A 21,894-nucleotide genomic window follows, 5' to 3' on the forward strand; every position below is an offset into this window, starting at 1 on the left:
TCAACCAGGGGCTCACAATGAGAAGTATTTCCGCAGCCAAACTCCACGACCTTTCTCTGGTCCCCAAAGGTTACCACGAAAGGACAATAGACAGCAGATTCCCTTCTTAATTAACATTTTTATTAAATAACCCATTTCAAATAATGGTTAAATTCTCTAAATTTATATCATTCTATTAACCATAATCTAATCTCATTAACCTTGAAATCCCAGTCTTAACTACCCAATTCTATACACCATGGTACTATCTACTAAACTAATTAAGTGACCTTCAAACTATTTCTCCTCCATACAAAAATCATTTTTTATTTTTTACTCATAGTTTTTTGTTGGATCTCTCTTGATATCATTTCCTGTGAACTTGGTTGCTGAAGGCCCCAATCTAGGAAGAACTTTCTTATCAAAATCAAATCATATATAATAATCTCACATTGCTCACTCAAACTGGTTTATTTTGCAGCATTCCCCTGCCTGTCCCCAACTCCACCCTCTAACTGCCTAGTAGCTTGCTGCCTCTTTTGTGGCCTAAAGATCCTGTGAAGGGCACTGAGTGTCTACAGTGGTTACACAGCCAGGAGCATGGAGCTCTATCCTTTAATCTCCACCTGATGGGAGTTGGGGGAGGTCGGGGGGTTGGGAAGAAAATGACAGGAGCTCCCTCTACCTCCAGGCTTCTCTGAAGCAGTGTCCTTGACTTTAAATGCCATGGCTCTAAATATTGATTCTAGATTACTCTAGTCTTCCTTTTTCACATCCCTAAGGCTGGCAGAAGATACAAGAGCCTTACTGTTAATTCTTGCTTTGCTTTTTCTTCAACACTCTGGTCAAGCAAAAGAAAGATTCCAGAGTTGTACTCGCACTTTCTTACAAGTATGCACACAAACTGTATTGCTTTTCTTCAGCCCCACCTTCATAATAGCCCCCAACCTCAAGATGCTCTCAGCTTTCTAAATTTGTGTTCTAAACCCTTCAGACAGGCTCATGCTGAAGTGGTTTGCAGAAACACAAGAAAATTACTATCTTTTCATGGGTCTCATCTTCATCAACATAACCTTAGGCCTATGACTTCCATCCTGTGTGCAATCAGAGTAAAACATGTTAGACAAATTTTGATTGTTTATTTTTATTTATTTATTTATTTTGAGACACAGTCATGCTGTCGCCCAGGCTGGAGTGCAGTAGTGCGATCTTGACCTCGGCTCACTGCAACCTCCATCTCCCAGGTTCAAGCGATTCTCCTGCCTCAGCCTCCCGACTAACTGGGATTACAGGTGTGCACCACCATGCCCAGCTGATTTTTTTTGTTTTTTTAGTAGAGACACGGTTTTGCCATGTTGGCCAGGCTGGTCTTGAACCCCTGACCTCAGGTGATCCACCCGCCTCGGCCTCCCAAAGTGCTGGGATTACAGGCATGAGCCACCGCACTCAGCCTTGATGTTTTAAAAAGCAGCCAGGGCTGGGTAGGGTGGCTCATGCCTGTAATCCCAGCACTTTGGGAGGCTGAGGCAGGCAGATCACTTGGGGTCAGGAATTCAAGACCAGCCTGGCCAACATGGCGAAATCCTGTTTTTACTAAAAATATAAAAAATTAGGTGGGTGTGGTGGTACATGCCTGTAATCCCAGCTACTTGCAAGGCTGAGGCAGGAGAATTGCTTGAAGCCGGGAGGAGGACGTTGCAGTGAGCCGAGATTGCGCCACCGCACTCCAACCTGGGCGATGAGAATGAAACTCTGTCTCAAAAAAAAAAAAAAAAAAAAAATTAGGGGGAGCCTGCTTTTCCGGTACACAGTTCCTCAGTACAAAGCAGGGGCTTTCTGTCAGTAGAAGCCTCCCAGTGGGAAAACAACCTGAAGTAGCAGGAAACAGACACCAACCCTAGGGCCGGGGGAGATAACCAACAGAAGAAACAAAAACACTTCTAGGATGACTAGGACGTGTATGATTGTTGGTGGCTATCACCTTGGAAGGACAGGCAGTTAGCATCCGTAATATTAGACACAACACAAAGTCCCAATCCAATCAATCATCAAAGAATCCTAGAGTTAGAGACAATCCTCAGTCTTCTGTTCTCACATCCCTCCCAATGGGGAAGCTTGCTGCACATGTAGGGTGGCTTACCTGGGGCGCTCTTGGAGCACCTCATGATTTCTGATTGGTTGCTAAGCAGAAAAGAACCAAATTCCTCCATGCCCTTCCTGTCTTGGAATGGCTCATCTGCCCATCAAGATCAGCGCAACCAATGAGACAGACCACCTCGGTTAGCTGTCATGTTGCCAGGTGGCCAAGGCTTCCTGTAATCTTACCTGAACGCCCTCTCCTGTGAGAGCTGAGCAAGACTGGATCTGCCAGACTCGGTCGCGGATGGTATGCAGGTTCAGTCCTTCTGCAATTTCAGAGGCAGGAGCTGCTGTGAGCAAATCCTGCTTATTAGCAAAGATGAGCACTGGCACACAACTTAGTTTTTCTTCCTCCAATAATTCCGCTAGTTCCTGGATTTTGAGAAGGGAGAGGGAGGGAAGGTTAAAATCTATAAATCTATGATATATAACCATATACTACCTTTTTCTCTTTTTCCTTTTTTTTTTTTTTTTTTTTTTGAGACAGAGTCTTGCTTTGTCACCCAGGCTGGAGTGCAGTGGCATGATCTCAGCTCACTGCAACCTTCGCCTCCCAGGTTCAAGTGATTCTCCTGCCTCAGCCTCCTGAGTAGCTGGGACTACAGGCATGTACCACCACACCCAGCTAACTTTTGTATTTTTAGTAGAGACAGGGTTTTGCCATGTTGGGCAGGCTGGTCTAGGACTGCACACCTCAGGTGATCCACCCGCCTCGGCCTCCCAAAGTGCTGGGATTACAGGCGTGAGCCACCAAACCCAGCCAACCATGTACTTCTAATCAGAAAAAACATAACAGTTAAACTGATCAGCTAGCAACTTTCAAGAGTAGTGACTCTCAAACTTTTTTCTTTTCTTTTTTTTTTTTTTTGAGACAGGGTCTTGCTCTGTCGCCCAGGCTGGAGTGCAGTGGCGCAATCCAGACTCACTGCAACCTTCCACCTCCTGGGTTCAAGCAATTCTCATGCCTCAGCCTCCTGAGTAGCTGGGATTGCAGGTGCACACCACCATGCCCAGCTAATTTCTGTATTTTTGGTAGAGATGGAGTTTCACCATGCTGGTCAGGCTGGTTTTGAACTCCTGGCCTTAAGTGATCTGCCTGCCTTGGCCTCCCAAAGTGCTGGGATTACAGGTGTGAGCCACCGTGCCCAGTCTGATTATCAAACTTGAACCTGTATAAGATTCCCCTGGCAGATTCCTGGGCCCAATCCAGAGATGCTGACTTTGGAAAGTCTGAGCTAGGGCTCAGGAATCTACATTTTTAACAAACTCCTGAAGTGATTCTGTTATAGATGATTCACAGACCAAATTTTTTTTTTTTTTGAGACAATATCTCACTCTGTCACCCAGGCTGGAGTGTAGTGGCGCGATCACAGCTTACTGCAGGCTCAGCCTCCTGGGCTCAAGTGATGCTTTCAACTTAGCCTCCTGATCAGCTAGCTGGGACCTAAGGTGATCGCCACCATGCCCAGCTAATTAAAAACATTTTTTTTGGCCGGGTGTGGTGGCTCACCTATGTAATCACAGCATTTTGGGAGGCTGAGGTGGGCGGATCACCTGAGGTCAGGAGTTCGAGATCAGTCTGACCAATATGGTGAAACCCTGTCTCTACTAAAAATTCAAAAATTAGCCACACATGGTGGCGGGCACCTGTAGTCCCAACTACTCAGGAGGCTGAGACAGGAGAATTACTTGAACCCAGGAGGCAAAGGTTGCAGTGAGCCAAGATCATGCCACTGCACTCCAGTCTGGGTGACAGAGCGAGACTCTCCCTGGAAAAAAAAAATTTTTTTTGTAGAGACAGGGTTTTGATATATTGGCCATGCTGGTCTTGAACTCCTTGGCTCAAGGGATCCTCCCGCCTCAGCCTAACAGAGTGCTAGAATTATAGCGATGAACCAACACACCTGGCTCATAGAACACATTTTGAGAAACATCATTCAAGGGAGAAGACAAGAAGTGGCTTGAGATTCAAAACTTACCCAAAGTGATTACCTGCAAATAACTTTCAATGCGTGTGTGTGTGTGTGTGTGTGTGTGTGTGTATGAAATTTAAACTGAAAATGACAATTACTTTAGCGATAATTCTGTCATCAATCTCTATCTCTAAAACATGCATGCACATGCTTCACATTTCATCAAACCTACATCCTAAGATAACTTTATTGGTCCATCTGGCAAGGTCCCTGCTATTTAGGTTACAGGTTGGGGTTTAAATTATATGTGATTCTGTTTACAAAAACTATAGGAGAGGTTGTATATGTACTTAAATGATAGGCCCATCTTTTTCTCATTAAATTCACATTTTAGCTACTTAAAACACGTGGGCTTTCAAAGAGAACTGTATGGATCAAGAGGCAGATGACTACATAGGACCCCCTCCACCTCCAAGCTCGTATTTCACAAGAGTGATAATCCAGAAATCATCAGGGTACGGAAGAGTGGTGAGTTGTTTCCAGAAGTCTGGAGGGTTCTCAACTCAGTTTCAAAAAAAAGGACATAAACATGAGAACTGCTACCTTTGGAAGGCCACCTGTGGTCATTCAGGATACAGGCCAAGGACTCTGCAATGAGAACTTTTTAAAAAACTTTTTTTTTTTTTTGAGATGGAGTCTCACTCTGTCACCCAGGCTGGAGTGCAGTGGCACAATCTCGGCTCACTGCAAGCTCCGCCTCCTGGGTTCAAGCGATTATCCTGCCTCAGCCTCCAGAGTAGCTGGGACTACAGGCACATGCCACCACACCCGGCTAATTTTTTGTATTTTTAGTAGAGACAGGGTTTCACCATGTTAGCCAGGATGGTCTTGATCTCCTGACCTCAGGTGATCCACCTGCCTCGGCCTGCCAAAGTGCTGGGATTACAGGCATGATCCACTGGCCTTAAAAAACATTTTAAAATTAATTTAAAAGTTGAACTTTTTTTTTTTTTGAGACAGAGTTTTGCTCTTGTTGCCCAGACTGGAGTGCAGTGGTGCAATCTTGGCTTACTGGAACTTCTGTCTCCTGGGTTCAAGTGATTCTCCTGCCTCAGCTTCCCGAGTAGCTGGGATTACAGGCACCCACCACCACACCTGGCTAATTTTTTGTAGAGACGGGGTATTACCATATTGGCCAGGCTGGTCTCAAACTTCTGACCTCAGGTGATCCACCTGCTTCGGCCTCCCAAAGTGCTGGGATTACAGGTGTGAACCATTGTGCTGACCTTTTTTCTTTTCTTTTTCTTTCTTTCTTTTTTTTTTTTTTTGAGACAGGGTCTCACTCTGTTGCCCAGGCTGGAGTGCAGTGTCTTGATCACAACTCACTGCAGCCTTGACCTCCTAGGCTCAAGCCATCCTCCTACCTCAGCCACCCAAGTAGCTGGAACTACAGGTAAATGCCACCATACCCAGCTAATTTCACTCCTTTTTTGTAGAGATGGGGTTTCTCCATGTTGTCCAGGCTGTTGCAACGAGATCTAAGCACGCTTCTTCAAATCAGTCCACTCCACCCCTTGCCTCTCCTATCAGCAAACCCACCCTGGGTAAAATGTCCTTCACTTCTCTATGTAAAATTGGGTACACAAATCACATCATGTAATCATGTTGACATGCGCCCTGCATTTGAAGCCATATTTGGGTTCAAGGTACACCTCATCTCCTGGCTTAAAATATAAAAGCAGCTTAGTTTTGGCTTGTGCATTTCTTCCTGTCCTTTCAAATTTGTCAAAGTTACCCCTGAATCAATTAAGTAGGTATTGAAAAATGTAAATAAAAGTGAGAAGTGAATTGTTCCTTTGGGTTCATTTTCACATGGCCTGGGAAAAAACCTGAAGAACCTTTGGGCATAGTGCTAAGTTCCACTCGTCTGTATCTCGTATATTCAATTTGATTAAAGCTAAAAAGCTTTAATTAAAAAACTGTTTAGGCTGGGCGTGGAGGCTCACGCCTGTAATCCCAGCACTTTGGGAGGCTGAGGTGGGTGGATCATCTGAGGTCAAGAGTTCAAGACCAGCCTGGTAAACATGGAGAAACCCTGTCTCTACCAAAAATACAAAAATTAGCCGGGTGTGGTGGCGCACGGCTGTAATCCCAGCTATGTGGGAGGCTGAGGCAGGAGAATCACTTGAACCTGGGAGGTGGAGGTTGCAGTGAGCTGAGATTGTGCCACTGCACTCCAGCCTGGGTAACAAGAGTGAAACTCCATCTTGGGAAAACAAAAAAACTGTTTAAAGAACTCTCAACTAATTTCAGACAACTGGTATTTTTGCCAGCTTGCTAGAATAACTGTCTTGTTTCAACTGTAAAGGTTAACAGACAAAACAAAACAAAAACTTCCCTCACTCTCACACATTTACAAGGTTGATTAATGAATACCCAGTTATTTGGGAACTATCTCAACAGAAGAATTAGTATTTAAAAAATATACTAGGCTGGGCGCGGTGGCTCACGCCTGTAATCCCAGCACTTTGGGAGGCCAAGGTGGGAAGATCACCTGAGGTCGGGAGTTCGAGACCAGCCTGACCAACATGGTGAAACCCTGTCTCTACTAAAAATACAAAATTAGCCGGGCGTGGTGGCGCATGCTAATCCCAGGTACTTGGGAGGCTGAGGCAGGAGAATTGCTTGAACCCGGGAGGCGGAGGTTGGGGTGAGCCGAGATCATGCCATTGCACTCCAGCCTGGGAAATAAGAGCAAAAAACTCCGTCTCAAAAAAAAAAAAAAAAAAAAAAAAAAAAAAAATATATATATATATATATATATATATATATATTAGACCTTTGATATAAAACAAAAGAATTATTTACCTGACCCGTCTCTTCAAATCTTTTTCTGTCTGCACTGTCGATTACATATATCTATAAAGGAAAAGAAGAAGGTTATTTCAGTGAGCAGAGATGGAAAAGACAGGGCAATTTCTGCAAAAGAAGCAGGTGATCCCCAATCAGCATATTCCAATTAGCACAACATACAGTAATTCACTGGCGATTCTCATCTCATTTATGAAGGCCAAACAAACAAATACACAAATTAAATAAATAGGGATGCCCAGAAAATACCTTCAGCAACGCTCCAAAGTCTAGGAATTTAGGAAAACCAAGTGGGATAAAATAGCTACATTTAATGGGCACTTGATGTTATCAGTAAACATTACTAGGTCTACTCTATTAACCCTCATTACAACTTTACAATATAGATTTCACTGTTTTCCCTTTTTTTTGAGATGGAGTCTTGCTCTGTCACCCAGGCTGGAGTGCAGTGGTGCGATCTCAACTCTGGGTTCACGCCATTCTCCTGCCTTAGCCTCCCCAGCAGCTGGGACTACAGGCGCCTGCCGCCACGCCTGGCCAATTTTTTTGTATTTTTAGTAGAGACAGGGTTTCACTGTGTTAGCCAGGATGGTCTCGATCTCCTGACTTCATGATCCACCCGCCTCGGCCTCCCAAGCTGCTGGGATTACAGGAGTGAGCTACCACGCCCAGCCTTTTCTTTTTTTTTTGAGACAGAGTCTCGCTCTGTCACCCAGGCTGGAATGCAGTGGCGCGATCTCGGCTCACTGCAAGCGCCGCCTCCCGGGTTCACGCCATTGTCCATTCTCCTGCCTCAGCCTCCCAAGTAGCTGGGACTACAGGCGCCCGCCACCACGCCTGGCTAATATTTTGTATTTTTAGTAGAGTCAGGGTTTCACCATGTTATCCAGGATGGTCTCGATCTCCTGACTTCATGATCCGCCCGCCTTGGCTTCCCAAAGTGCTGGGATTACAGCTGTAAGCCACCGCACCTGGCCTATTTTCCCATTTTATTCGTAAACAAACATAAGCAGAAAGTCAAGTAATTTGCCCAAATTACATCTGGTACTTGAGAAAATTGGGATTCAAACTCAAGCACGTAAGTCCATAGCTGCTCTTAACCTGTCTGCTAAACTGCTTCCCAGATTGTCAGAATGGAAGGGATGGTGTTTTGAGGCATTTATAATCCTATATTCCTCAAATCTCAAAGTACCATCTGCAGCATTAACTATATGCTGACTTCAGGGGCTGATGACAAAGGAGACACAGCTGGGTCAAGATCAAATACTGGAAATAGTAAGGGCACAGTCTTTGCCAGAAGCAAGAAAAGTCTTGAGATTCATCATAAACTACAAATCCCACGATTTCTCCCCATCCCTCAATTTTAGTTATTGCATGAATAACATCCTACAGCAATAAGGGAAATAAGGTAACACACACACACACACACACACACACACACTCACACAAGAAAGAAAAAAAAAAAAAAGAGAAAGAAAGAAAGAAAGAAAGAAAGAAAGAAAGAAAGAAAGAAAGAAAGAAAGAAAGAAAGATCACCTATAGTTATACCACCCAAACACATTAACTATTTTAATTTCCTATGGAAAGCTCCCTTTTAATCCTCCTTCATATGAAAACTAAAAAAGAAACATATAATTTTGTAGGTATTTTTCATTAAATGATGTATGTTTTCTCACTTGCTAATCTAAAAATTATCAATCTTTCAAACTTTCTTTAAAGACTTTAAAATTACTATTAGCCTAATGGTATAATGGAAACATTCTCTTTTAAAATAGCATATCCAACTAAAAACACACACCATCTTCAGTTCTCACCATTACATACGTTAAATTATGTAAGTTACAAGCATTTTTTTTACTCAAAGTCAAATTCTGTGCTACACTGAAAATCTGCTCTTTAGAAAAAAAAAAAAACACAATTAAAATTCCACCGCTTAATGCTCTCTATTTAGAGTCATAAATGCTAAATATTATACCAGAAACCAATTTCAGCCATTTCCCTCAAGAATACTCTATGTTTTGGCCAGGCGCGGTGGCTCATGCCTGTAATCCCAGCACTTTGGGAGGCCAAGGAGGGCGGATCACCTGAGGTCAAGAGTTTGAGACCAGTCTGACCAACATGGAGAAACCCTGTGTCTACTAAAAATCAAAAATTAGCCGGGTGTGGTGGCATATGCCTACAATCCTACCTACTTGGGAGGCTGAGGCAGGAGAACCGCTTGAACCTGGGAGGCAGAGGTTGTGGTGAGCTAAGATTGCGCCACTGTACTCCAGCCTGGGCAACAAGAGTGAAACTCTGTCTCAAAAAAAAAAAAAAAAAAAAAAAAAGAAAAAAAAAGAATACTCTATGTTTCTACTTGGAGAATCATACGAGGAGAGAGGATGAATGTGTTTGGTTTCAATATTTTTGTATGGCATTTTAATTATTGCTCATTATTATTATTGTACTCTGATTCGATGTCAATACATGCACTAATGAGTTCTGCACACCACACACACACCCAACATTCTATGTGTCTGATAAGTCACTCTGCAGAATATGGTGCTTGCTTAGTTTTCCACCAGTGAGGCTCACCTTCTAGAAGTAGTGGGCAGAGTATAAACACAGATGAAGAAAGAAGAAATGCAATGGGAGAGTGAACTTCAAAATAAAAGACCTCATTCAAATTGTTTTATAGTCTATAGTAGCCTAGAATGATTTTCACTCAAGCAATAGTCCAAGAAGATGTGAGGGAAGACCAGGCACAGTGGCTCATGCCTGTAAACCCAGTACTTTGGGAGGCTGAGGTGGGTGGATCACCTGAGGTCAGGAGTTCAAGACCAGCCCGGCCAACAGGGAGAAACCCCGTCTCTACCAAAAATACAAAAATTAGCTGGACATGGTGGTGTGCACCTGTAATCCCAGCTACTCGGGAGGCTGAGGCGAGAGAATCGCTTGAACCCAGAAGGTGGAGGCTGAGGTGAGCCGAGCTCACACCACTGCACTCCGGCTTGGGCGACGGAGTGAGACTCTGTCTCAAAAAATACACATATAGGCCAGGCGCAGTGGCTCACGCCTGTAATCCCAGCACTTTGGGAGGCTGAGGCGGGCGAATCAGAAGGTCAGGAGATCGAGACCATACTGGCTAACACAGTGAAAACCCATCTCTACTAAAAATACAAAAAATTAGCTGGCGCATGCGCTACTCAAGGGGCTGAGGCAGGAGAATCACTTGAACCTGGGTGGGAGAGGTTGCAGTGAGCCAAGATCATACCACCGCACTCCAGCCTGGGTGACAGAGCGAGTCTCAAATTAAAAAACAAAAAACATATTTATGTGAGGGAGGAAAGAAAGATCAGGTCATTGCTAGGAGTGTCTGGAGCTCAGAGGGCTGCTTGGTGGCTATGTTCAGGTCATCTGGCAAGAAAAGAATGACAAAGCAGGAGAGAGGTGTGCTGGGGGCAAAGGCTATGAATAAAGGTGAGGGTAGGAAGGAAGAGGCTGAGACAAGGCTGATAATATAGTTAAAGATAGTGGGTGCAGTGGCTCATGCCTGTAATCCCAACACTTTGGGAGGCCAAGGTAGAAGGATCGCTTGAACCCAGGAGTTTGAAACCAGCCTGGGCAACATAGTGAGACCCATCTCTGAAAACAAACAAACAAAATTAGCAAGATGCAGTAGCATGTACCTTGTAGTCTCTGTTACGCAGGAGGCTGAGGCAGGAGGATCTCTTAAGCCCAGGAGATTGAGAGTGAGCTATGATCACGCCATTGCACTCCCCTGGGCCACAAAGTGAAACCCCATCTCTCTCTCTTTTTTTTTTATGAGACAGAGTTTCACTTTTGTTGCCCAGGCTGGAGTGCAATGGTGCGATCTTGGCTCACCCCAACCTCCGCCTCCTGGGGTGAAACCGCAGCTCTTAAAAAAAAAACAAAAAACAAAAAACAAACAAACAAAAAAAACCCAGACAGTTGATATGAAGAAACAGACAGTTGGGAGAGGATGGTGAGAAATGGAAAGATCATTTTAATAGTAGACAAGAAAGATGACCAGTCAAATACCAGAGAATCCAGAGGCTGAAGGTCAATGAGAAGAAAGCTTTAATTTGTACTCATAATTATTTGGTATTTATTGCTTTGACATGAAATTTCACTGCAAGCATTTCCATTACAAGATTAGAAAGGAGGATTTTCCTAAATTATACACCAATTTTTCCTATAATTTGGCATTTTCTCAAGTAACTTTTACAAAATGTGAAAATTACTACACAATCATTCTAGGAGTCAGTCTATAAAGGAAGCATCCCATTTATTAAGAGCCAAATGAAAAAGTCATAGGCACAAACAAATCTCTGGTGATCCCACAAGTGTGTTTTCTGCAGCATTATACTTTTTTTTTTTTTTTTTTTTTTTTTTTGAGAAAGAGTCTTGCTCTGTCGTCCAGGCTGGAGTACAATGGGGCGATCTTGGCTCACTGCAACCTCCGCCTCCTGGGTTCAAGCAATTCTCCTGCCTCAGTCTCCTGAGTAGCTGGGACTATAGGTCCATGCCATCAAACCTGGCTAATTTTTGTATTTTTAGTAGAGACGGGGTTTCACCATGTTGGCCAGGCTGGTCTTGAACTCCTATCCTCAAGTGGTCTGCCCACCTCTGCCTCCCAAAATGCTGGGATTACAACCATAACCTACGGCGCCCGGCCCTGCAGTGGTATACTCTCATCCTGATTGTCGCCTCCCCAGCTCCTCCCAATGTCTCCATGCAATGTCTGTTTCCTTCTGGACAACAGCTAAAGATAAGGATTACCTTTACTTTTTCAAAAAAATAGCATAGCTATTGGTTAACTCAGTCATGTAAAAAATGTAAAAAGGCATTTTTTTGAGACAGAGTTTTGCTCTTGTTGCACAGGCTGGAGTGCAATGGCGTGATCTCAGCTCACTGCAGCCTCCGCCTCCTGAGTTCAAGCAATTCTCCTGCCTCAGCCTCTGGAGTTGCTGGGATTACAAGCATGCTCCACCACGCCCAGCTAATTTTGTATTTTTAGTAGAGATGGGGTTTTGCCATGCTGGTCAGGCTGGTCTCAAACTCCTAACCTCAGGTGATCCACCCATCTTAGCCTCCCAAAGTGCTAGGATTACAGGCGTCAGCCATCGTGCCCGGCCAAAAAAAAAAGATTTTGAAAGCTCCAAACAAATTAATAGTCAATTAAAAATTTTTCTGGTCTTTTGCGAGAAAGTATCAGGGAAAGTTAAACATTTATTATGCTCCTGACTCATCTTTAAACAGTATAGACCTTCACAAGTAAGTCATGAAAGCTACTCGAAAGTCAAGTCATATAATCCATGGCATGATGCTTTAGGCAAAGCCAATTCACATCATTTTTTGGCAACTGTTTTGAAATGCTTATTTGGTTATGGGAGGAAGAACTACAGAAAAAGATTTTGTCTTGATAGAAGTTCAGCCAACTCCAGATCACCAGAGAGGGCTCGCCCAGCGTGTGGACAGAGGGCTGTTTGTTCCTCCTCTTGCTTCTGCTCCTCCCAGCTCTGGCTGCCACCTTTTGTCCATTTTATTGCTCCTAACATTTCTCCACCAGATGTAGACAGCAACAAGAAGGTGTGACATTAACCAGTGTGGCTTTTTGATAGCTTGAGTGAAAGTCTATGGAAGGCTCGAACTGATCAGGTGTCTGGATAAACTTGTGGTTTTCAATTAGATGTGCTTCCTCTAGCTTCAGTAGTATAGATAAGTAAGTGTGAGAAATTTGGAAATGATACAAGAGATGGTTATCTTCTTTTAGGGTGTTTGAGATCTCGATGTCCTACACTTTAGATATGGAAATGATTAAAGTTACTTTATTTTATTTACTTATTTATTATTTATTATTATTATTTTTTGAGACAGAGTCTTGCTCTATCACCCAGGCTGGAGTGCAGTGGTGCGATCCCGGCTCACTGCAACCTCTGCCTCCCAGGTTCAAGCAATTCTCCTGCTCCAGCCTCCCAAATAGCTGGGATTATAGGCGCCTGCCACTACGCCCAGCTAATTTTTGTATTTTTAGTAGAGACGACATTTCACCATGTTGGCCAGGCTGGTCTTGAATTCCTGATCTCAACTGATCCACCTGCCTCAGCCTCCCAAAGTGCTGGGATTACAGGCATGAGCCACTGTGGCTGGCCTACTTTGTTTAAATTATATTACATTTAAACACAAAGCTGGTATTAATAATATAGTAAATGATTAGTAGTAACATGAATATACCTTGAAAATACATTTATTTTATCTATCAAAAGGCTGTTATTATTTCTGGGTCTAAAGAGAAATGGAAGATACCCTATCCTCTCCCTTCCATCACACTTCAAGTTTTATTTCTTAGTCACTACCCTCAAATTAATAAAGCTGATGTCAGATGTTCTCAATGTCATCTTCCCTAAGAATAATTCTGGTACTTCTAGGAGTTGCCCTTAGTATTTCAAACCTTTTATTTATTTATTTTTTTGAGATGGGGTCTTGTATGTTACCCAGGCTGGTCTCAAACTCCTGGGCTCAAGGGATCCTCCCACCTCAGCCTCTTGAGTAGTTGAGATTATAGGTGTGCACCACCAGACACAGTTTTGAGAACCATTTAATTTAATACTCCAAAGCAAGGGTAGGCAAACTTTTTCTGAAAGGTCAGCAGTCAATATTTTAGCCACTGTGGCCCATACAATCTCTTTCACAATTCTTGAACGCTCCTGTTATCGTCAGAAAGCAACCACAGAAAATCTGTACACAAATGCATGCGGCTATGTTCCAAGTAACTTCATGGACACTGAAATGTGAATTTCATATAATTTTCACATGTTGTGAAACATTATTCTTTTGGCATTTCTTCCCCCCAACCACTTAGAAATGTAAAAACCACTCCTAGTTTGAAGGCTATACAAAAACTGGAGGCAGCCTGGATCAATTTGTCGACCTGCTCTAAAGCAAGATTTGATTATGGTACTCTAGAGATAATGGGAAAGAATGAACCAGGCAACTCTTGTGTCAAGCCTCAAGCCTGCTCTTCTAGGCAGTGTGGAGTCTGGCGTAATAAGTCTTTTTCAACCAACAATGGAAGACTATTAAACACAGACAAATATAACCCATCCACCACTGCCACTCTAAGCGGCTACAAAACTGGCAGACACGGCTGTGAGTCACAAGGCCTTAGAATCTAACCCCAGGGACTCAGCTGCTCCCCCAAACTTGTTTAATCTCAAACAGCACTGGAAAATAATGAAAGGTTGACCCTCAATCCAAAATATTATCTTGTACTAGTACCTAGTACAAGGATGTGCTGGAGGAAGCTTCTCTAGGGTTGTTGTGAACCGATTTTTGCTGTATTGTACGTTAATTCCCGGGTACTCTCAGTTCATGTGAATGTGGAATCCAGGGTTACGTTATATTACAACGACCTTGCAGTCTACCCTCAAGCTATTAGAGCTTATGATTTAAAATTACCCTTACCTGGAGACCAGAAGGTTTCTGAGACCTCCTTATGGAGACTTACAATCATTAATGTCCTTATATACTTCTCTTCCTTGGGTATTTCTTTCAAGATACTTTAATCCAGCAGATGAACAGATAGGAATGTAATTTCTCTCAGCCACCTGCTTTTTCCTCACTCTTGATTGAAAGAGGAAAAGGGAGTCTATAGTTTTTGAAACATGTATACACTTTTTTTTTTTTTTTTGAGATGGAGTCTCGCTCTGTCGCCCAGGCTGGAGTGCAGTGGTGTGATCTCGGCTCACTGCAACCTCTGCCTCCTGGGTTCAAGCGATACTCCTGTCTCACTGTCTCAGCTTCCTGAGGAGTTGGGATTACAGGCATGCGCCACCACCTCTGGCTAATTTTTATATTTTTAGCAGAGATGGGGTTTCGCCATGATGGCCAGGCTGGTCTCGAACTCCTGACCTCCAGTGATCCACCCACCTCAGCCTCCCAAAGTGCTGGGATTACAGGTGTGAGCCCTCCATGTCTTTTCTTTTCTTTTTTTTTTGAGATGGAGTCTCGCTCCGTCACCCAGGCTGGAGTGCAGTGGCACGATCTCGGCTCACTGCAAGTTCCACCTCCAGGGTTCATGCCATTCTCCTGCCCCAGCCTCCCGAGTAGCTGGGACTACAGGTGCCCGCTGCCTCACCTGGCTAATTTTTTGTATTTTTTAGTAGAGACGGGGTTTCACCGTGTTAGCCAGGATGGTCTCGATCTCCTGACCTCGTGATCTGCCCACCTCGGCCTCCCAAAGTGCTGGGATTACAGGTGTGAGCCACTGCACCCGGCCCTCCGTGTCTTTTCAAGACTTGATAGCTTATATCTTTTTATCACTGAATAATATTCTACTATATGGGTTTATCTATTAACCTACTGAAGGACATCTTGGTTGCTTCCAGGTTTTGGCAATTAGGAATAAAGCTGCCATAAACATTCCTATGAAGGATTTTGTGTGGAATATCAATTTCCAACTAACTGGGTATATATCTTGAAGTACTTCTGGACTGTATGCTAAAACTATGTTTAGCTTTGTAAGATACTACCAACTGTCTTCCAAAGTGGCTATACCATTTTGCATTTCCACCAGCAATGAAGAGGAGTTCCTGTTGCTCTACATACGTATCGGCATTCGGTATTGTCAGTTTTTTTTATTTTAGTCAGTCTAGTAGGTATTAATATGTAGTACTATATTAATGCTGTTTTAATTTGTAAATCCATAATGACGTATAATACTGAACATTTTTTATATGCTTATCTGCCTTCTTTGATGAGGTGCCTGTTCAGATCTTTTGCCCATTTGTAAAACCAAGTTGTTTGCTTATTCTTGAGTTTTTGAGTTATTTGTATATTTTAAATACAACTACTTTAACATACATGTGTTTTGCAAATATTTTCTCCCAGTCTGTGGTTTGTCTTTTTATTCTCTTAGCAATTTTTTTTTTTTTTTTTTTTTTTTTGAGACGGAGTCATGCTCTGTCGCCCAGGCTGGAGTGCAGTGGCCGGATCTCAGCTCACTGCAAGCTCCGCCTCCCGGGTACACGCCATTCTCCTGCCTCAGCCTCCCAAGTAGCTGGGACTACAGGCGCCCGCCACTTTGCCCGGCTAGTTTTTTGTATTTTTTAGTAGAGACGGGGTTTCACCGTGTTCACCAGGATGGTCTTGATCTCCTGACCTCGTGATCCGCCTGTCTCGGCCTCCCAAAGTGCTGGGATTACAGGCTTGAGCCACCGCACCCGGCCATTAGCAGTTTCTTTTGCAGAGCAGAAGTTTTATTTATTTTTTTGAGATAGAGTCTCACTCTGTTACCCAGACTGGAGTACACTGGCATGATCACGGTTCACTGCAGACTCAACTTCCCGGGCTCAAGTGATCCTTCCAACTCAGTCTCCCGAGTAGCTGGGACTACAGGTCCACATCACCATGCCTGGCTAATTTTTTTTTTTATTTTTTGTAGAGACAGGGTCACAGTATATTGTGCAGGCTGGTCTTGAACTCCTGGACTCAAAGCATCCTCCCACCTCGGCCTCCCAAAGGGCTGAGATTACAGGCATGAGCCACTACACCCAGCTTCCAGAAGTTTTAAATTCATTTAAGTTGGCCGGGTGCGGTGGCTCAAGCCTGTAATCCCAGCACTTTGGGAGGCCGAGACGGGTGGATCACGAGGTCAGGAGATCGAGACTATCCTGGCTAACACGGTGAAACCCCATCTCTACTAAAAAAAAAAACAAAAAATTAGCCGGGCGAGGTGGCGGGCGCCTGTAGTCCCAGCTACTCGGGAGGCTGAGGCAGGAGAATGGCGTGAACCCGGGAGGCGGAGCTTGCAGTGAGCTGAGATCCGGCCACTGCACTCCAGCCTGGGCACAGAGCGAGACTCCGCCATTTAAGTCCAATTTATTTCTTTCATGGATTAAAAAAAAAAAAAAAATAGTGTTTGGATTTTACATTTAGGTTTAAGATCCATTTTGTTCAAGCCTGGCACTCAGACGGGCGGTCACGAGGTCAGGAGATCAAGAAAACAGTGAAATCTCTACTAAAAAATACAAAAATCTAGCCGGGCGAGGTAGCGGGCGCCTGTAGTCCCAGCTACTCGGGAGGCTGAGGCAGGAGAATGGCGTGAACCCGGGAGGCGGAGCTTGCAGTGAGCTGAGAGTTAAGCCACAGAGCGAGACTCCGCCAAAAAAAAAAAAAAAAAAGATCCAGGATAGAAGGAAAAAAAATCCATTTTAACATTTTAAGTTAAGGGGTAAGGATGGGTCTAGATTTTTTTTTTTTTTTTTTTTTTTTTTTTTTGCATGTCGAGGTCCCATTATTCCAGCACCACTTGCTGAAAAGATTATCCTTCCTCCCTTGAATTGTCATGTTCTTTTGTCAAAGAGAGTGGGCCATATTCATGTAAGCCTATTTTGGGGCTTTCTATTCTGTTCTGTTGATCAATTTGTCTACTCTTTCTCTGAGGCATGCTGTCTTTTTTTTTTTTTTGAGACGGAGTTTCACACTTGTTGCCCAGGCTGGAGTGCAATGGTACAATCTTGGCTCACTGCAATCTCCGCCTCCTGGGTTCAAGCGATTCTCCTGTCTTAGTCTCCCGAGCAGCTGGGATTACAGGTGCCTGCCACCACACCTGTCTAGTTTTTGTATTTTTAATATAGATGGGGTTTGACCCCATTGGCCAGACTGCTCTTGAACTCCTGACCTCAGGTGATCCGCCTGCCTCAGCCTGCCAACGTGTTGGGATTGCGGGCATGAGCCACTGCGCCCGGCCTATGCTGTCTTGTTTACTTGCTTTACAGTGAATCTTGAAGTCAGGTAGTGCCAGTCCTCTAACTTGTTCCTTTTCAGTACTATACTAGCCATCTAAATCTTTTGTTTTTCCATATAAACATCAGAATCAGTTTGTCAATATCCCCAAAGTAACTTGCTGTGATTTTGATTGGGATTGTATTAAATCTATAAATCAAGTTGGGTATAACTGACAATAACACTGAGTTTTCCTATCCATGAGCATGGACCATCTCTTTATTTACCTAGATCTTCTTTATTAGTTTTGCAGGTTTCCTCAAACAGGTCCTAAATGTATTTTGTTAGATTTATGCCTAAGCATTTCATTTTGGGGGTGCTAAATAGTATTTTGCTATTAATTTCAAATTTCAATTGTTCACTGCTGATAAAAAGGAAAGCAACTGACTTGTACATATTAATCTTATATCCTGCAGCCTTGGTGTAATCACTTATTAGTTCTAAGTGTTTCCTTGTTGATTTAAAAGATTTTTTTTTAATTTTTGAGATGGAGTTTCACCCTTGTTGCCCTAGCTGGAATGCAACGGCACGATCTTGGCTCACCGCAACCTCCACCTCCTGGGTTCAAGCGATTCTCCCACCTCAGCCTCCCAAGTAGCTAGGATTACAGGCATGTGCCACCACACCCAGCTAATTTTGTATTTTTAGTAGAGATGGGGTTTCTCCGTGTTGGTCAGGCTGGCTTGGACTCCTGACCTTAGGTGATCCGCCCGCCTTGGCCTCACAAAGTGCTGGGATTACAGGCATGAGCCACTGCACTCGGCCTGATTTAAAAGATTATTTATTTTTATTTTTTTTGTTTTTTTCTGATTTAAGAGAATATTATCTTATCTCACCTTATCTTATCTCAACCTATTCTTATCTTATCTCATATTATCTTATCTTAGAGAGAGTCTCACTCTTGTTGCCCAGGCTGGATGACCACCATGCCCAGCCTTATTTTAATTTTTTAAATTGAGACAGAGTCTCACTCTGTCACCCAGGCTAGAGTGCAGCAGCGCGATCTCGGCTCACTGCAAGGTCCGCCTCCTGGGTTCACGCCATTCTCCGGCCTCAGCCTACTGAGTAGCTGGGTCAACAGGCGCCCACCACCACGCCCGGCTAATTTTTTGTATTTTTAGTAGAGACAGAGTTTCACTGTGTTAGCCAGGATGATCTCCTGACTTCATGATCCGCCCACCTCGGCCTCCCAAAGTACTGGGATTACAGGCGTGAGCCACCCTGCCGGGCCAACAGTTTTTTAAAATGCAAAAATTCCTGTCCTTACGGAGCTTACCTTCCAGTGTGAGAGAAAGGTAATAAATAAAAATATGTCTGATAGCAACAGGTACAAATAATTTGCTGATAGATCAGATGCGGGGAGTGAGAGGAGAGGGAGCCAAGAATGACTGCATTGTTTCTGGAGGAATGGGACTACCATTTACTGAGAAGACTGTGGGAAGAGTAGGGTTGAGTAGGATGAAAACAGGAATTTGGTTTTAGACACGTTGAGGTTGAGGCCTTACCAGCCCCTGAACTAGAGATGTCAAATAGGCAGCTGGCTTATATAGTCAGTCATATGTCGCTTAATGACAGGGACATGTTCTGAGAAACGCATTATTAGGCAATTCTGACATGGTGCCAACATCATACAGTGTACTTACACACACCTAGATGGTCTACTACACACCTAGGCTGTATGGCATAGCCTATTGCCCCAGGCTACAAACCTGTACACCAAGTTACTGTACTGAATGCTGCAGGCAACTGTAAAACAATGGTAAGTATTTATGTACCTAAATACATACAAGGTAATGTGTTATGACAGCTATGTCAGTAGGTAATAGAAAATTTTCAGCTCTCTTTTTTTTTTTTTTTTTTTTTTTGAGAAAGAGAGTCTTGCTGTGTCATCCAGGCTGGAGTGCAGTGGCAAAATATTGGCTCACTACAAGCTCTGCCTCCCAGGTTCAAGCAATTCTCTGCCTCAGTCTCCCGAGTAACTGGGATTATAGGCGTCCACCACCACGCCCAGCTAATTTTCGTATTTTTAGTCGAGACGTGGTTTCACCATCTTGGCCAGGCTGGTCTTGAACTCCTGACCTCCTGATCCACCCGCCTTGGCCTCCAAAAGTGCTGGGATTACAGGCGTGAGCCACTGAGCCCGGCAGCTCTATTATAATCTTAAGGGACCACTATCATTTATGAGGTCAGTCACTGACCCAAGTGTCATTATGTGGCACATGACTATATATGAAACTCAAGTTCAGGGGAGAATTCCAGGCTAGAGATGATGGTTTGAGATTCATAAGTATCTAAGTGGTCGTTAAATCCTTCAAATTAGACGAGGTCACCTAAGCAGTAACTCAGAGAAGAAAAACACAAGGACTCTGGGGCTCTCAAACATTTGGAGGTTGGGAGATTTAAAAAAATAGCAATGGAGATTTAGCAGAAGTAGCCAGTGAGGAGGAAAACCAAGATAGAATGGTGTCTTGGAAGCCAAGTAAAGACAATGTTTCGAAGACAGCATTACCAATGTTAAATGGGCTGATAGGTCAAGTGAGATGAGTACTGAAAACTGAACCCTATTTTTAGCAATGTGGAATTATCAGTGAGCCTGAATAGAAGGCTCAAGAGTAACTGGGAGGAGATAAAGCAAAGACAGAGCATAGGAAACTCTTTCAAGAAGTTCTGCTATAAAGGGAGGCTGAGGAATGGGACAGTATTGGAGGGGGATGTATGGTCAGGAGGAGTTTTCTGGGGCTTATTTTTTCTTTATTAAGCAAGAAAAGCTACAGGATATGTTTATGTTGATGGGAATGATCCAGAAGAGAGAGACACTTAAGAAACAACAGCAGGCCGGGCGCGGTGGCTCAAGCCTGTAATCCCAGCACTTTGGGAGGCCGAGACGGGCGGATCACGAGGTCAGGAGATCGAGACCATCCTGGCTAATATGGTGAAACCCCGTCTCTACTAAAAATACAAAAAACTAGCCGGGCGAGGTGGTGGGCGCCTGTAGTCCCAGCTACTCGGGAGGCTGAGGCAGGAGAATGGCGTAAACCCGGGAGGCGGAGCTTGCAGTGAGCTGAGATCCGGCCACTGCACTCCAGCCTGGGCGACAAAGCGAGACTCCGTCTCAAAAAAAAAAAAAAAAAAAAAAAAAAAAAAAAGAAACAACAGCAGAGGGTGAAGCTGTTTTGAGATGCAAGATGATTTCTTTTTTTTTCTTTTCTTGAGACAGAGTATCACTCTATCTTCCAGGCTGGAGTAGGGTGGCCCGATCTCGATCTGGGTTCACTGCAACCTCTGCCTCCTGGGCTCAAGCGATCCTCCCACCTCAGCCTCCCCAAAGTGCTGGGATTACAGGCATGAGCCACCACACCTGGTCTAGATGATTTCTACTAGTAATAAATACATAGATATGGCTGCTATTATTGCAGTTTATTGCCTTGCATCATAACTGATGTAAACACAAACTTTTGGTTAGAGGTTAGTAAAAGTGACATGCAATTTTTCTCCCATCTAAGTTCATGAGTTCCCCTAGTTTTAGGGTATGATTATGAGAGTATGTGGCTGAGGTAGAGTAGATGACAAGATCATTGGAGGAGGGCAGGTGAAGGAACTGAGAGGCTGGAGTTTTGTGGAAATCATGTATGTGGACAGTGAAATCTCCAAGAATTCTGAAACAGTAGTGGTCCTAAAGGAAATGACAGTGAGCTGGGAGCTAAAATCTTGGCCTCCAGCTGAATGAATGTTCCCTGCGTCAAGGTATTCCCAATTATGAGGCAGCTTCTTCTACTTCTGGACAACTGTAATTATAGGAAACTTCTTCCTTATTCTGAATTACATTCTACCACCTAATGTTCCCCATCTTGCTCTTGGCTCAGCCCTCTAGAACTATTCAATCCCTCTGACTTAAGATAATTCTTGAAGCTGCCTGGACAGTTCCCAGTGTTCTCTTTTCTAGGAAGAACACTGTCAGGTCTTTCAACCACTCCTTATACATCATGGTTTCCAGTATTTTCACTATTTTGGTTGCTCTCTTTGTGATACACTTGATTCATTGTCTTCCTAGGGGTGACAGTCAGTGGCATGATCTTCTGACTTTCCTTCTGCTATTCAAATCACTATGGCAATTAATAAACACTTTATTTTGCCAAGACGGGTGTGGGTACAACATTGTTACTGAGGGACAGCAAAACATCTTATACAAGTTACACAAAGACAT

The 21,894-nt window shown here is 43.7% G+C and overlaps 3 protein-coding genes across 14 annotated transcripts in view; 1 reads left to right on the forward strand and 2 right to left on the reverse strand.

The window, feature by feature from the left end:
* The window catches only part of CUEDC2 (CUE domain containing 2), a 335,540-nt gene that overhangs the window by 265,621 nt on the left and 48,025 nt on the right, over positions 1 to 21,894 (reverse strand). The window lies entirely within an intron of this gene.
* Positions 1 to 21,894, forward strand: part of BORCS7 (BLOC-1 related complex subunit 7) — a 228,286-nt gene that overhangs the window by 34,560 nt on the left and 171,832 nt on the right. The gene's annotated exons all lie outside the window — the stretch shown is intronic.
* Positions 1 to 21,894, reverse strand: part of ARL3 (ADP ribosylation factor like GTPase 3) — a 537,289-nt gene that overhangs the window by 7,582 nt on the left and 507,813 nt on the right. For all 9 annotated transcript variants that reach the window (XM_050804209.1, XM_050804208.1, XM_050804213.1 and 6 more), the window contains exons 5-6: positions 6,900 to 6,950; positions 2,305 to 2,490 (exon numbers count right to left, since the gene is read on the reverse strand). In XM_050804209.1, coding sequence (XP_050660166.1) covers positions 2,305 to 2,490; positions 6,900 to 6,950 — 237 coding nt within the window. The remainder of the gene's footprint in view (positions 1 to 2,304; positions 2,491 to 6,899; positions 6,951 to 21,894) is intronic.

The sequence above is a fragment of the Macaca thibetana genome, chromosome 9 (assembly GCF_024542745.1).
Source record: "Macaca thibetana thibetana isolate TM-01 chromosome 9, ASM2454274v1, whole genome shotgun sequence".
NCBI classification, from domain to species: domain Eukaryota; kingdom Metazoa; phylum Chordata; class Mammalia; order Primates; family Cercopithecidae; genus Macaca; species Macaca thibetana.